Here is a 17,203-nt window from a genome sequence, read left to right on the forward strand (position 1 = left end):
GCTTTTCTCATAACAATCCTGGGAGGTATGTTGATGCAGCTTTTATTTCTAATTTACACATGAAGGATTTAGAGAGGTATAAATGATGTGCCTGTATTCAAACGGAACTCAAATTTGACCCTAGTTTTTCTGATTTTGAGTATGTCCACTGTACCACAGAATGGGGGCAGAAGAAAAATGAAAGATCTGTTATAACCCAGGATAAAAAAATTGATTTTCTGTTTTTAAAAATGTATAGACTTAGTGTTATCATTTTACATATCTATTTTTCTTTTCAGTTTCTGGCATCATATTTATTTTATAGTAGTTCTCTAGATATTTTAAAAGTGAACAAAAACTTGCAAGACTACTAGCACTGAGAACATTAGATATAATTCTTGAAGAAAATTCTGTTCCCAGTACAAAAAATTTAACCATTCTCTGATAATATTGTAAAAAAAAACAAACTATAAAAGAAGTAGATCAAACGCTATATTAACTTAGGTACAGCTCTAAACACTTCAGAAAAATAATGTGCCATTTCATTTGAACAAAACTATTAATTAGGCATATTACATTGCCACAGTTTTAATGTAATAGTTTTTACTTTTGCTTATTATGCTGTCCTTTTTGTTGTTGTTGTTTTATTGGTTAAGTGCATTGTGTTGGAATTTGCTTTCACAACTGATAGTTTTGTATGCCTTTGCAAGTAGTTTATATTTATGTGTATGTTTTGTTGAGACCATCATCATGGCATGCTTCCTGAGTCATTTTGGTTGATCTTAATAAATGTATTCATGTAGACAAAATGAAATTTTTGTTTTTGTTGTTTTTATACAGCTTCTTCAAAGGTACTAAAGAGTATGTGTGAGAATTTCTATAAATATTCAAAGCCAAAAAAAATTCGAGTGTGTACTGGAACATGGAATGTGAATGGTGGAAAACAGTTTCGAAGCATTGCATTTAAGAATCAAACACTTACTGATTGGCTACTAGATGCCCCAAAATTTGCTGGTATCCAAGAATTTCAAGGTTTGATACTTTTAATGTAGCTTTAATAAAAGCCTGATCCTAGGGGCAGCTAGTTGATGTGGGTCGATCATCAGCCCTGAAGTCAAGAAGACCTGAGTTCAAATCTAGGCTCAGTCATTTAACACTTCCTGGCTGTGTGACCCTGGGCAAGTCACTTAACCCCAATTGCCTCAGCAAAAAAAAAAAAAATATTAAAAGCCTTATCCTGATTTGCTAATCTAGAAAACAAAAATTATAATTAAAGAGATGTAATTATCTTCAAAAGAAATTTGAGTGTTATGACAGCAAAGCAATTTGTAATTAAATTATGGTTTAATTTTATGATTAAAGTATATTATGCATAATTTTGTCTTTTGAAGGCTTTATTTTTCTTATTTGAAAAATGTATTGTAACAGTAGCTTTGGAGATTTTTGTTTTAAATTCCATTGCCACTTTGGGATTGATTATAGATTAGGGAATTCTAGAATCAATGTTCCTTTGGTAGCTATCTGGAACTAATAGACTGCTAGAAGGAATATTTAAAGTTACCCATATGTTTAAAAAAAAAAAAAAAGCTAGCTAGTTGCTTTTATTTCTTTTTTAACCTAATATAGCCTAAATTTCTTGCATTTTGATGGTTTCTGAGTTTTTCCCCCCAAACCATGGTAATGGTAATTCACACACACACACAGTCATAAAAACAAACTCATAAAACAATCTTGTGCTGTATTTATTGATACTTTACAACTTTAAGTTTACAGATTAATATTCCATTTCTGCCCACCTTTTTCACTGTATCTTTTGGAATTCCTGCTTTATAATTAACAAACTTGGATCTCTTCCTTTCATTTTCCTTTCAACATTTGATACTGATTAAGTGTCAGAGCTCTTCTTTTCAAGAACTGAAAACAGGTCTAGAGGCAGTGCATTATACATCAATCCTTGTGTGCTGGTGGGACAGCTCTATGTGTTAACCATACAGTTGCCCATTAGGCAGACACTTTTCATCCTTCTGGTTTTTCATGTATGGCTACTTAGGTCAAATTTTTTGGAGTGATAATAGTTCTCATTTAAAGACTCTACAGTATTTAAGGTCTTGTTGCAATCAAGAATATCTTAGAGGACCTCATCATCTATAAGGAATAATGCTTTGATTGTGTGTGTGTGTGTGTGTGTGTGTGTGTGTGTAGCAATTGGGGTTAAGTGACTCGCCCAAGGTCATACAGCTTGTCAATGTGCCCTGTCTTGGGCCAGATTTGATCAGATTCTCATGACTCCAGGGCTAATAGCCCTGGAGTCACTTGTGCCATTTAGCTGCCCCTAAAGCTTTGATTTTAACTGTTCTATGGAAATCCTCTTTGAGGATGTAAAACCCTTGAGGCAGACATACATTTCCTTGCTTTATACTTGATATAATATTAATAATCAAGAGAATTGTTGAACAAATTTTATATTATATCTTTAAAAGAATCCTGTATGATTTTGTTACAGGAAACATTTTGAGAAGAGTACCTTTTTTAAGGCTTTGTTTCACTCTACTGAACTAAAATTTTTTTTTTATAATCAACAAACAAATACAATAGAATATTAGCTATGCCTTTAATTAAACAGTGTGACAAAATTTTTGAAAGCCTGACTGTATCCTCCTCATATCTTGTCCAAAAAGTATGTACATTATTCTCATGAAAATTTTGTAGCAATGTAAAAGTAGTCAGATGTGTTGGCAATTATTGAGACTTGCTTTAGGAAAGAAGTTCTGATTGCAAAAGGCTTTTTAATTTCTATTTGAATAGAATATCAAGTTTAAAATGTAGGGCATTTGAACAAAGATGTAAAGTGATGTCATCAGATTTGAAATTGTATGCCTTTTTATCAGCTTAGGTTTTAATGAAATCTTAGTTATTTTTAAAATTTTTTCTTGTGAATATGTGCATATCAAAATACTTTTCAAATGTTTAATTGTAGATCGAAGAAATAAGCCTATCGACATATTTGCAATTGGTTTTGAAGAAATGGTAGAATTAAGTGCTGGAAACATTGTGAGTACCAGGTAAGCCAGAAAAGTAAAACACACAAAGAAAATGTATAATTCTACAAAGAGAAGTTAATTTACATCAGATTTGTGAAACTAATTTGGCTATGAAATAATTTGGAATTCAAAGCAGGTAAAATCATAAATAGGGATTTTTGTTTTTGTTTTTTTTTTTTTTTTTTTTTTTTTTGGCTTAGAGGGTAGCAATGAATTTGGCCCTAACTAGCTATGTAGGAAAAACTCAAATGAGAGAAAAATGCCTAATATCCAAGCTGTGATATGCAGTTGTAGGGATGACATAAAAGGCTTGTCACTATAGAACATAGGCAATCAGGAAGGAATCAGGGGAATTTCTAAACAAATGCTTGCCTTAGTATAAGGAAATTCTTCCACTAATAGAGATTGGTAATTATAGAAGAGTTCTTAAAGGTACCTTAGGCCAAATCCCCTTATGCTATAGGAAAGGAAACTGTTTGCCAAAGGGAAAAATTCCCAGGATCACACAGGTAAATGATAGGATTGAACTCAGGACTTCTGACTTTGGGATCTATCTTTCCTTCTGTTTTCTCTCAGGTGATAGTGGGAAAGGAGTAATGGGAAGTGAAATGTAAGGAGAAGATTGTTGTTGTAGTGATAGTGTCCAAAATTCCTGACTCTTGACTTGAGGTTGGGCTCATTATTGCTTCTTTTTCCTCTCATAGCCCAAGACTTCCCTTTTATTCTATTATTTTTAGTACCTTATATATGCTGACTTGAAAGTTATTTTGGGCCTTCAAACAATGGAAACTTACTTTTAATGCCCTGTACTTTTAGTGATATATTTAAGTATGACTGGGGTTCTTTAATGGGGAAAATTTTTTAGTTTAATTTATTATCAGGTGTCATTTGATAATAAACTCCACAGAGTTGATTGAACTTCTTTTTATTACTTTGTTACTTCATTACTGTGTTGCACTTTATTAGTTTGTTGTACTTTATTACTCACAATTGACAACTGACTGGGGGAGTAAGAGGATGGAAAGGATATCATGGAAAACAAATGTAATGTAAAAATGAAAGCTATCATTTTATACATATGCACACACACACAAAACACACACTCATACTTTTAGAAAGTAATAACATTGTTATTGTTTGGGATTTCAAAATGCATCACTGTTATGTTTCTGTCACTAATCAAACACTTTGTAGCAAGGATCCAAAAATGTGCAGCTTATACTTAATATATTCTTCTCCAAAAGAAATTAGAACTCTATGATGGTCTCTCTAATGTTGCTAATCATAATAAAACTTTCTTCCAAAGTTCTGGCATTCATTAATAGAATGATAGGTCAGGATCCCAAGTTGTAACTCAATTTTGCTGAATTACATGGGAAAAAAAAAAAAAAAACTCTTCTAAGTCATTGAGCCTATTGTTATGGCATATATATATAAATTTGAAAGCTTTATTGCTCTGCAACAATGAAAATAGTGTTTTTTTGCAAGAGGGAGAAAAATATTGACTTTGGATTCTTTTCTAATGTACTTACTGTGTGTGAGGCACTGTGCATTTTTCTGGAATTACAAAGGTATAATATGGACCTTGATCTCAAGGATCATATAATCTAATGGATTGGAAAGAAACAGACATGTTGAAAAATTTGAAGAAGGATAAAATATTTTTGCTTGAAGTGAGAAGGAAAAAATTAAAAAATACTCAGGAAAAAAATAACTAGGTTATTTAGAATTATGTTATTTGTATGGTTTTTTTCTGTAGTGATTATAATATAGAATAAACAAGTTGTGAATTGTCAATGCAACCTTTTTAAACCTTTACTTTTTTATGATAGTACAACTAATCAGAAATTGTGGGCTGTTGAACTGCAGAAGACTATCTCCAGAGATAAAAAATATGTGTTGCTGGCTTCTGAACAATTAGTTGGTGTCTGTCTCTTCGTTTTTATCAGACCTCAGCATGCTCCTTTTATCAGGTCAGTAAATAGCAAGCATTAAAAATACTACTTTGTACTACAGAATGAATTGATGATGGAACTAGAAAATGTGGACTTCTGTTTCAGAGATGCTTATATAAAGATGGTTCTAGATTTTAAAAAATTATTATTTTATATTGTACTTGTAATAGACCCCAAGTTTATTATGTCATCACAAAATCACTGTTAGACATATTTACTTGTATGTATTTTATGGTACATAATACTGATGTATATTTGCTCATTTCTAAGGAACAATTACATTTGAATAGTCTTGGTTTAGAATTCTTTGTTTTAAAGGGATGTTGGAGTTGATACTGTGAAGACTGGAATGGGAGGTGCTACTGGAAATAAAGGAGCAGTTGCAATACGGATGTTATTCCACACTACAAGCCTTTGCTTTGTCTGCAGTCACTTTGCTGCAGGGCAGTCTCAAGTCAAAGAAAGGAATGATGATTTTGTAGAAATAGCCCGAAAACTGAGTTTTCCTATGGTAAGTTTATGTTTATGTTGCTGATTCCTAGAGAATGTAGGTTGTCTCGATATACATGTTCAGATTTGCAAGAGACTCCTAAGATTGTAATCTAATATCATAATTATGGATAAAAAATTTGTATTATTGTGTCATATTTAGATAAAGCAAGGTCAAAGACATGGATCAGAGGGAATAGTGTGTGAGGGAAAGTTAATGTTCTCAGTGGGGTTGTTTTTTTTTAAAGTTGTTTTAATTATCCATTTCATTTTTTTCCTCAGGGGAGAATGCTATTTTCACATGACTATATATTTTGGTGTGGTGATTTTAATTATCGTATAGATCTACCAAATGAAGAAGTTAAAGAACTAATAAGGCAACAGAACTGGGATTCACTTATAGCAGGAGATCAACTTATTAATCAGAAAAATTCTGGACAGGTACACCTTCAAGGAGGTGGTAACTTTTAAAATCATCAGTAGTTTTCATATGTTGAAAAAGGGATCTTTTTTTGTTTTAGTGATAGTTAAGAATATCAGAGACTTGAGTGATAGGATGTTTAAACTATTATCAGAATGCTAGAAGACAGTAAAAAATTATTTTTAGAAGGCTTATAAGAACTTCTATTTTATATTTACAGAATTGTCTCTTCTTTTTGGGAAGAAAAAGTAAAATCTTATTTTTGTAATTTGTATTCATGGATATGGGGAGGGGATAAAGTTTGACTAGAATTAGATATTTTAAACTGTTCTTTTTTTTTTTTTTTTTTTTTTTTTTTTTTTTTTTTTTTTGGCTTAAAAATCTTGTGCTCTTCTACTTTTTTTTTTAACCTAACTTTTTTCTCCTACTTCTTGTATTTTTAACTTCTAGCCATGCACACTGGTACCTTGTAAATTTTTCTTTAAAGTTTTTAACCAGAAAGTCCCCACACTTGAGAATTACCTCTATATGTATATTTCTCATGTTATATAGGCAATGCAGATACCTTCTTTCTCAGAAGCTTTTTCTTGATTAAAATGATAACAGGTGTAAATTCATATTTAGGTTTAACACTAAGAAAAATTTCTATATTGTATCTACTTGTTCAATCTATGGTAGAAGGAATGCAGTACAATTTAAGCAACTATGTTCTCTTCTTTGTTTTCCCACTGCTAATTTTTATTCTGTTGCTTTAGAAAAGTGATTGATAGGTACATATTTTTGTGCCCTTTGGAGAGTAAAAGAATTATAGCAATAGCAAATATTTAACTTGGGTTGTTATTTAATATAACTTAAAATTTTATATTTTGTTTGCTACAGATCTTTAGAGGATTTTTAGAAGGAAAAATAACTTTTGCTCCTACATACAAGTATGATTTGTTTTCTGATGACTATGATACCAGCGAAAAATGTCGTACCCCGGCCTGGACGGATCGTATTCTTTGGAGAAGAAGGAAATGGCCTTTTGATAGATCAGGTTGGGGAATTAACTGTTCAGTTAAATAGTATTGAATAATATTAAATTAGTGTAGGAAAATAATTTAAAGCCAATTGAGAAGATAAACATAGTCTATAGATTTAATTTGTCCATTTCCTTTGAGGATTAGGAAAATAAGAAATTAAACTTCATATTTAATTTGATAAGTTTTTTTTTTTTATATAACATTGAGTATCCATCCATAGTTTTGTGATATTTTTTCTCATGTAAAGTCAAGAGGAAATTAAATGTTTTCAATAAGGCTATCTATTGAACACCAATACATTCACATTGATTTATTAAATGTCTCTAATGTAGTGAGTATATTCACTTGGAAATGGTATTTTTCTCTTTCTTGTCAAAGGATTTTAAAATTTTCTGGAACAGATATTACTATCTTTGGAGCTCTTTTTGTTAAGTTAAGTATTTTTTGTTTCTTTACAGATTGTAGTTTTATGAGGCACAGCCACATAGCATGATCAAAAAATAGGGGATAGGAACAAGACTCATGATATTATTGGTAAAAGGAGCTTTCAGCTATGGAATAATTAGTAGTAATTATAGCAATAGCAAATATTTAACTTGGATTGTTATTTAATATAACTTTAAAATTTATATTTTGTTTGCTACAGATCTTTAGAGGATTTTTAGAAGGAAAAATAATTTTTGCTCCTACATACAAGTATGATTTGTTTTCTGATGACTACAAGGCTACTAGTTAAGAGTCAATCTAATTATGGAATTAATTTTTTTTGGGGGGGGGGATTCTTCAGATGCTTCTGGTTGTATATAGTATTCTACTGAATTTCTCAAACTCCAGATTACTCTGCAGGAGATTTGAATTGGTCTTTTATTCCACATGTCCTAAACAGACTCTTCAAATGGAGATCATGCCAGTATATATTCTATAGCATGCTGAAATGAAAAGACAGCAGCATTTGGAATCAGAGAACTCATATTCAAAAGCTGCATCTGTCATAGCTGATCCTATGTGATTTTAGGCAGGTCACTTGACCATTCTTGGCCTGTATACTCATATGACATAATAAGACAGTTTGACTAGATAGCTTCTAAGGTTCCATCTAGTCCTGAGTCTGATCCTGTGAATAAGAAGGAGAACAAGGTACATTCTTTTTAAAAAACCACATAGAACTTGTTCAATTATCCTTAGGTGCTTACTGACAGAAAAACTTATCTTTTAAATAATATTATAGCCAAGAACAATTGGATTCTAATCCTGTCTCTTGATTTATAGTGGCTTGTGACTCTAGGCACATCTTACAACCTCTCATTATCCTGTCTACTCTCTAAAGCTCTAAGTTACAGAGAAGATTCAAACCTATATCGGTAAAAGGAATTTCCATAGCTAAAAGTTCCTTTTACCAATAAAATCATGAGTCTTGTTCCTATCCCCTATATTTTGATCATGCTATGTGGCTGTGCCTCATAAAATACTATAATTTGTAAAAAAAACAAAAATATAGATAATCTAGTGAGCCTATTAAGAAATGTGAAATAAGCATAGTGTGATATCTTACCAAAATGCCTTCGTATTAATGTTTTTAAAATTGTATCATCTAAAAATGGCATTGAGGTCATCAGAAGTTATAAAACAAAAGTTATAGCATGCAGTTATTGCTTGACAACAATAAATAATGAGAAGTCTTAGAGGAAGACCTCTGACATGTTGAATATGGTAAGTAAATAATTTATAAAGGATTTAGGAGAGAACATGGAAAAGAATTCACATAGAATGAAAAGGTATTGATAATTTACCATTTACTTTCTACAGAGCATATCTACATAATGAGCTCTCAAATGTATTGAAGTAATTTTAAGGGACAGCATAGTTTTAACTGAAGCCTAACAGTACAACATTTATTCAAAAACTACTAAGTGGCTATCTGGAGGTTTTTCCTGCTAAGAAATTTATCTTATGTGACTCTTTTTAACAATGAGATGAACCAAAACAGTTCCATTTGTTCAATAATGAATAGAACCAGCTACACCCAGTGAAAGAACTCTGGGAATTGAGTGTGTATCATTTCCAATCCCTCTATTTTTGTCCACTTGCTTTTTTTATTTCTGTCACAGGTTAATTGTACATTATTTCAAAGTCCCAATTCTTCTTGTGCAGAAAAATAACTATGTGGATATGTATACATATATTGTATTTAACGTATTCTTTAATATATTTAACATTTAACATTTAACTATTGTAACCTAATGTAACTTCATATATTTCATCCACTGATTATGGATTCTGTCCTGAGGCCATCCCCACTCCCCCCACACACACACACACACCTTTTTTTTTAATTTCCTTTATACTCTATTGGTAATCACATCAGCTCCCAAAAGTACTCTTTACAAATCATTCAAAATCTTTATATCTAAACTTAGGCAGTCTTCTGAGTTCCAGTCTCACATTACAACTTCCCATCAAACAATGCCCCATGGACATCTCAGATGTCTAATATTGACCTGACTAGCTTTCTCCACCAAACCTTCCCTTTTTATCAAATTTCTCTCTTTCTGTGGAATGTATCTCCGCTCATCTGCAGGGCCATCTCCAGTCATCCTGATTTCTCTCTGGCCACTGAACCCAGATGGCTCTGGAGGGGAAAGTGAGGCAGATGATCTTGCCCAGCCTCCCTCATTTAAATCCAATTCTCTTGGATGTCCCTCCCTGATATTATGACCCTCTTCAAGAACGAAGGATAAACAGCAGCCGTCACTCATCTCATTTCTCATGTTTATAAGCTTAGTATTGACCTCAATCTTCTTCATTTGCATTGCCCCATATTTTCATTTCTACCTCCAATAAGATCTCTCATATCCAATTATTTTTTTCTATCACACACTATCTCCAGTACCCCCTTTAATTTAAACTCTTATCACCACTTACCTAAATTACTATCTTGATAGTTAGTGGGGCAATAGATAGCACATCTGCCCTGGAGTCAGGAAAACCTGAGTTCAGATCTTGCCTCAGACACTTACTACTTGTGGGGTTCTGGGCAAATCACTTAATCTGTTTGCCTCAGCTTCCTTATCTGTAAAATGGGGATCATAATAGCACCTAGTTGCCAAAGTCATTTTGAGGATCAAATTAGACAATATTAGTAAGGCATTACATAACACTATATAAATTTAGTTATTATTATTATTAATTGGTCTCCTTCCCTTAAGTGTCTGCCTCAATCCACTTTATCTTTCACATAGTAGCCAAAGTGCTTCCTTAAGCAGAAATCTGACTATTTCATTCCTCCTCCATCTTGCCCCCATTCCTCATTGCCATGCACACAATCCAAAAAACTCTGATGCATTCCTTATTTCCTCTAAGATCAAGTCAAGCCAACTAGTATCATTAAATGTTTACAATGGGCCTAGTACTGTGTTAAGTGCTAAGAATTCAAAGAAAGGCAAAAAATCAGTCCCTGCCCTCAAAAAGCTCACATTCTAATAAGGGAGAGAACATGCAGTCACCCATGTACACATAAGATGTACTCAGCGTAAATTAGAGGGAAGGTGATAGGATTTTCGGTAACAGCTAGTTTGGCTTTAAAGCCTTTCACAGCCTGTCCCCACTCTTTCTCTCTAGACTTATACTTTTTTTCCCGTACAGATTGTCTTCAATATTCCTCATACACAACACTCCATCCCCCATCTCTGCACCTTTGCACTGACTGTTTTCTACACTCAGTATGTGCTTCATCTCACTTTTACTTCTTAAATTCCCTTCCCTCCTTTAAAATAGTTGAATCTTTGCCTTCTACACAAAGACTTTCCTAATCTCCAACCCTTAATTCCCATGCCCTTCCTCCCTAAATATCTCATATTTATTTTGTATTTATACTGTATATATCTATTTTGTATGCACTTAGATTTGTTTGTGATGTGTCCCTCAAGAGTAGTAACTGTTTCCTTCTTTTTTTTGTACTTATATCCCTTATATTTAGCATTGTACCTAGCACATAGTACACATTTAATAAATGTTTATTGTTTGATTTTCCCCAGCACCTAATAACCATCTACATAGTACTTTGAATAGATATTTAATAAAGATTTGTACAATTTAAACTGATAAGGAATTTTTCTGTCACATATTTAATGGTAACTAAAATACATCCTTTTACTATTCCATAATCTGTATCAAATCTAAATAGCTGCTCCTTTGTTTTTGTTTTTGTTTTATGTTGTTTGAAGCTGAAGATTTGGATCTTCTGAATGCTAGTTTTCAAAATGAAAGCAAAGTCCTTTACACTTGGAATCCTGGTACTTTGCTGCACTATGGAAGAGCTGAGCTGAAGACTTCTGATCACAGGTTTAGATAGCTTAAATATTCCTAAATGAGATTCTAATTTGAAATCTGATTATTTTCCCTTTAGTATCCTCAATATGTCCCAGACTGACTATTTCATTTTCTTTGTATTTTAAGACCTGTTGTTGCACTAATTGATATAGACATATTTGAAGTGGATGCAGAAGCACGACAAAATATTTATAAGGAAGTCATTGCAACCCAAGGACCATCAGATGGCACAGTATTGGTCTCCATCAAAAGCTCACTACCAGAAAATAATTTTTTTGATGATATCTTGATTGATGAGCTTCTCCAGCAATTTGCAAATTATGGTGAAGTTATCCTCATAAGGTAAGTGTAACATTTGTTAATTATAATCTAATCATGAAGCTTTTACTATAATTCCAGAGTACCTAATGATTCATGGCCTAATTCATTTTTCAGTTTATCTTCAGATTAAACTGTTCTCATTTTTTTCAAGATAAACTAGACTACATAATGCAGATGTAAGAATGTTATAACTGCCTTTTGTTGTTAATAATTTTATTAAGTTAAGTACCTACCTTTGTCATTTCAAGCTAAAAATAAGGCATAGTGCTAGAGAAATTTAGAGATCTTAAAATCTAAAATTTTTACTTAAAAAAATTAAAGTGAAAGTGGGAATATTCTTTTAAGTGAAAACTATACCAGAACTTAAATATGAGCTAGCAAGATAGAACTCGAAAATACTAGGAAAGCTAGAAATTCTATGAGAATCAGAAAATTCTAACCACTGTGCTAGGCAATGGGAAATAAAAATACAAAGAATTAAGTAATCTCTTCTTAGTCATAACCAATTTAATACCATTTTAAAAGGTAAAATATTCAATTTGAACAACTTTAAAGTAATTTAGTCAATAGGTATTTATTAAACACTGTGTGCCAGGCATTGTCCTAAGTGCTGAGGATACATAGATAAGTCTCTGCTCTCCAAGAGCTTACAGTTTAATGGAGCCTGCAACATGCAAGCAGTTACCTACAAACAAGATATATATATAGGATAAATTGGAGGTAATCACTTGAAGGAAGGCACCACCATTAAAGGGACCTTGAAGTAAGCTACAACATGAAGATAAGAAGGGACAGTATTCTAGGGTTATATATACCTAATTGAAAATGCCTGAAGTTTGGAGCCAAGAGTATCTTGTTTGAGGAACAGCAAGGAGTCCAGGGTCACTAGATTGCATAGTGGAGAATGGGATGGCAGAAAAGGGGGAAAAAAGAAGAAAGAGAAGCAAGAAGACCAGAAAGGTCTTTGCGAAGAACTTTGAGTTGAAGCTGATGAGTTTACCAAGTAAAATAGTATTGAGGGAAAAGAGGAAGGTACAGGACAAATGCAGGATACCCACCTTTATCCAGTGTGACCTGGTGAAGATCCAACAAAGAAGACTAAGAAGAAGGGTTAGACAGGTAGGAAAAGAACAAGGAAAAAGGTAACCTTAGAAACTAAAGAAGAGGATATCAAGGAGAAGCATGTGATCAACAGAATAAAAGAGATCAAGAATTTTTATTTCCCATTCTCAGGTTTCTTCTCTTGTAAAATGTTCTTTTCCAACTTTGAAATAATATTAAGAGAATGAATAAATATGTGAAACTTTTAGCTTCCTAGTAAGTTCAGTTATTTCAGATTTGTTTATTCAAGCATCAACTGTATCTAGTATAATAAGCTAGACTACATGATGCCTATTTACTATTTATTTAGAGATGGAATATGCATCCACATGAACATGTTTGTGAAGATAGGTTTTTTTATACTTAAACATAATATGAGAAAATTAAACATGATTTTTTGTAGAAATTTAAATATGATTTTTGTAAAGGGAAAAGTCATGTAACTTAACATTTGAGTTCTTTAGATCCATAAGTATTTGGATAAAGTAGATACTTTTAGATTTTTAAATTAAAGTCTATAACTGAAAACATTTAAATAGCTTGTCAATGAGATGGTCATTGAGAGCAGGGGCTGACTTAGATTTAGCACAAAGCCTTAAATGCTTATTGACTGATGTGCCCATTTCTCTTTATTTTCTGTTTCTTAGCAACCACCTTATCCAAAACAACAATCCAAATCATACATCTAAGATTCTGAAGTCTTATTTAATGACCTAGAAAAGGTTCCTCGTTATCATTCAAAGACTCTTAATATCTAAATGGCTTCTGTTTTGTAAGGATGGGTATTAAAAAACAAATTAAAAACCTTGATTTGTCTACACTTAGCGTACTATGGCAATTCTAATTGTACAAGACATTTTTAGCCTAGAAGGTTCATAACATCAAAGGAAACACTGCATATTGAAAGATTAACTTTGCAGTATGCAAAAAAGGAAGACTGAAGTGCTTAAAATTGTCAAGTATTGGGATGGGTAAATAGAGACTTCAAATATCCTTATTCTTGAATTCCAGAGGAGAAAAGAGTCAAGGAGGTTCAACCTTTGAAGAGGCAGATTTATCTTAAAAGACATAAAAAGTAACCAACTTTAAAACCACCATACTGCAAAGAGTGATAGGTTGAAAATATAGGATATTGCCATCCTATCTATCATTTAAGAAAAGCTAGGGAAAAACACTAAAGAATGTGAGGATATGATTTTTTTATCAGATATAGAATACCATCTAACATGTATCTACATTGTATGATCCATAGTGGCAGTTTTTATAATCTCATATGTATATGTAAAATTATCTTTACTTCTTTTCTGTTATCTGCAAGGATACTCCAGAAAATATACATAAAACTTGAAGAAAGTTGAAGGACTTAATACGTTTCAGTTGACATTAAGGAGCAACTTATTAGTTTTATGTTGAACAGATTGATAGTTTTTACCTCATTTCATAAGACTACAGTTAGGTAATTATGGCAATCATACCATGGCCTTTAAGCAGAAAAATGATAATCTACTTCAGCATTTTTCCCTCTAAATATCCATAATTTACATATTTGACTGTTAATTTTTTTTTTTAATGTGACCATAGAAAAATGCTGTGTCTAAACCTAGAAAAGTTTCTCTAAGGAAAAGACTGATATTTATGTTTTCTTTCTTTTCCTAACAATAAATAATAGCCATGTTTAATATTTGGCTAATAACTTAACCTTTGAAATTAGGGATTTATTAAAATTACCTTTAAGATTTTTTTTATCTTTTGGTATTCACACAACCATAAATTTAAATGAATAAGTCAGTGAGGTATCAGTTGTCATTGAGTTACAATAAAGATAACTGACATCCTTTGCAATTATCTTAAAGGTTTGTAGAAGACAAAATGTGGGTAACATTTTTGGAAGGAAGTTCTGCCCTGAGTGTTCTGAGCCTCAATGGTAAAGAGGTAATATAATCTTTTTTCAATTTAATTAACATTTATAAAATGCTTATATTGGGTAAGATACTGTTTTATTGATTCTAAAAGATTCTGAAATAGTCTCCTAAGCAGATTTAGATATATTTATTTGTTCTAGTTATGCTAATAAATAAAAAATAGGCATTCTTAATCTTACACAATCTTAGATAGAAATATTTTCTATTTAGTAACAAGTCTCAGACATATTTCACAGTATAATCATAAAATATACTTGCCAATGGGTGTCATAATGATACCAGACTACATATTTTCATACATGTATAGATAAGTAGATTGCTTTAAGGTTTACAAATCACTTTCTGTAAATCATCTTATTTGATGTCTTGAGAGATTAAATGACTTGCCCATGACTATATAGCTAGGAGCTATTAGAAGTAAGATTTGAATCTTTGTTTTCTGACTTCCAAGTCTGACATTCTTTCTACTTCCCCACATTGCATCCTTATATAATTGTTGTTGTTGTTGTTTTTTTTTAATTATAGTTTGTTGTGTAATTGAAAATTTTAAATAATTTTCAGGGAGCATTTGTATATCTCATAGAATATGCAGTCATCTAGCACTTAGCTGGTGATATGAAATGAAGCCAGGTAGGAAGAAAATCATTCAATTCAGTTTATTTCATTATGTCCCTTTTTCTTATAGATAAAAATTTTTTAAATTTCATCAATAAATCATTTTGGTAGCTTATTAAATTTTGGTTAGACTATCAAAACTATTCTTTGTTTGAAAATATTACTGACTTATTAGGCACAGATCATAGTATTGGCATACACAGAATTATCTTAACTTCTACAAATTAGGCTGTCAATAAATTTATTCTGCATGCTTCCAATCAGATCATTAATTTCTGAAATATGTAGTCATTAGGTTAAACTGAAGAAGACCAAAAGTAACTCAGAAGAAAAGGCTTTACTGTGACACATGAGCACATTCTCATTATTATGTATTACTTAAATTAACCACCACCCATAAGTTGAGTAGAACACTTTTTTTTTGTTATCTTGGGACACACAGCCTGATGGAATTTTTAATATATTATTAACTTGTATCATAAACCACTACTTCTAATTAGTGCTGAAATATAGAGAAAAAGTAGCTTTTTTTTTTTTTTTAAAGAATTATTTATCACACATTTAAACCGGTTAGATTTCACTAAAAGGTTTAAAATCTGCACTTTAATGGATCTGTGTTATCAATGTGGATTTTCCCTACTCTGATGTAATTCAGAATTCCTTGCTATTTTCCATTCTCTGCCACTTGTCCTTGACTTCCTATAAATCTTCAGTGGTAAAGAGTTGTAGATTTGGGAGTCAGGGAGACTGGGATTGTAATTCTGATTCTTGATACTTACTAGCTCTGTGACCATCGGCAAGTCACTTTTAACCTCTCTGAGCCTCAGTTTTCTCATCTAAAACTTAAGAATTGGGTAATAGTTTCTACTTACTGAGTTTTTTATGAGAGTCAGATGAGGTAATTGAGATATAAAAGTAGATAAAGTTCCTTGTAAAACTTAAAGTGCTATTTTTTTTGTTTGTTTGTTTGTTTGTTTTGTTTTTTGTTTTTAAATTGCCAAAACATGCTGGAGGCTTTTTGTAGCTTTGCTTTGTGTCATGTGGGTACCAGTAGAGAATACAAGCTGTGCTCCTGTTCTCTCTCATGTTATTTGATCAATCCATCTATTTTTTCCAGTCATGCTTCTCTTTTGTTCTTTCATAGCATTCTTTTCCACAATTCTTTGGTATTATTTATACCTATTTATGCCCATTCCATGTCTTTGCATTACATTTGGGAATTTTGATCCTTTGAAAACTGTTCTTTGGTGCCATTTGCAATACTTAAAAAAATTAAAAACAAACACAACTACCACTACAATAAAAATATGAATAACAAAAATCATCAGAGTAGTTAAATTCAAAGTTGAGAGAGAAAATACTAGCAGTTGGGCACATCAGGGAAAATTTCATGTAAGAAGTGAGGCTTTAGTTGCATTATAAAGGAAGGAGGAATAACTCTGTAGAGAAGGTGATATAAAAAAATCAAATAGGGTAGTAGACTTGCTATGGTGATTGGATATATGAATTTGTAGAGAACATAAGTATCTTAATTGCCTGATTTCCTCCAACTCACATTTTCTCTTATTCACATTTGGCACATGAATAGAAGCAGATAAGGTGGATGATAAGACTATCCAGAATTTTAGCAAGAGTTTTTAGCTAGGCATCAGTAGGTCTGAATATAGAGGAATTAGTTAACTATGGAGTTGAGATTAGGAAAGAAGAAAGGAAATGTGGTAGTTTGGGAGAGTAGAAGTGAGGTTGAAGAAGACTTAGGAGAGATAAAGCATAGGAAGAGATGGAACAATAGGAGGGTATGAATTTGATAAAATCATTTTGTAAATTTTGTTTAATTAAAGTAGGACATTTGAATGTGAGCATGGGGTAAAGAATGAGAGCTGTGTACACAATAAGTGGGAAATTATTGTGAAGTAAAGGAAGTCTCAGGAATTAAAGAGATTGAGGAGTTGAGAAGGGGAAGTTAGAATATGTAGACGATATTGGAGTGAAGAGGAAAACTTGATTT

The 17,203-nt window shown here is 32.0% G+C and overlaps 1 protein-coding gene across 8 annotated transcripts in view; it reads left to right on the top strand.

Moving 5' to 3' along the window:
• Nucleotides 1–17,203, top strand: part of SYNJ1 (synaptojanin 1) — a 104,763-nt gene that overhangs the window by 63,156 nt on the left and 24,404 nt on the right. For all 8 annotated transcript variants that reach the window (XM_074300761.1, XM_074300765.1, XM_074300758.1 and 5 more), the window contains 9 exons: nt 820–1,011; nt 2,957–3,041; nt 4,853–4,993; nt 5,294–5,486; nt 5,747–5,905; nt 6,765–6,921; nt 11,131–11,248; nt 11,363–11,578; nt 14,512–14,590. In XM_074300761.1, the coding sequence (XP_074156862.1) occupies nt 820–1,011; nt 2,957–3,041; nt 4,853–4,993; nt 5,294–5,486; nt 5,747–5,905; nt 6,765–6,921; nt 11,131–11,248; nt 11,363–11,578; nt 14,512–14,590 (1,340 nt within the window). The remainder of the gene's footprint in view (nt 1–819; nt 1,012–2,956; nt 3,042–4,852; nt 4,994–5,293; nt 5,487–5,746; nt 5,906–6,764; nt 6,922–11,130; nt 11,249–11,362; nt 11,579–14,511; nt 14,591–17,203) is intronic.

The sequence above is a fragment of the Sminthopsis crassicaudata genome, chromosome 3 (genome assembly GCF_048593235.1).
Source record: "Sminthopsis crassicaudata isolate SCR6 chromosome 3, ASM4859323v1, whole genome shotgun sequence".
Taxonomy (NCBI): Eukaryota; Metazoa; Chordata; class Mammalia; order Dasyuromorphia; family Dasyuridae; genus Sminthopsis; species Sminthopsis crassicaudata.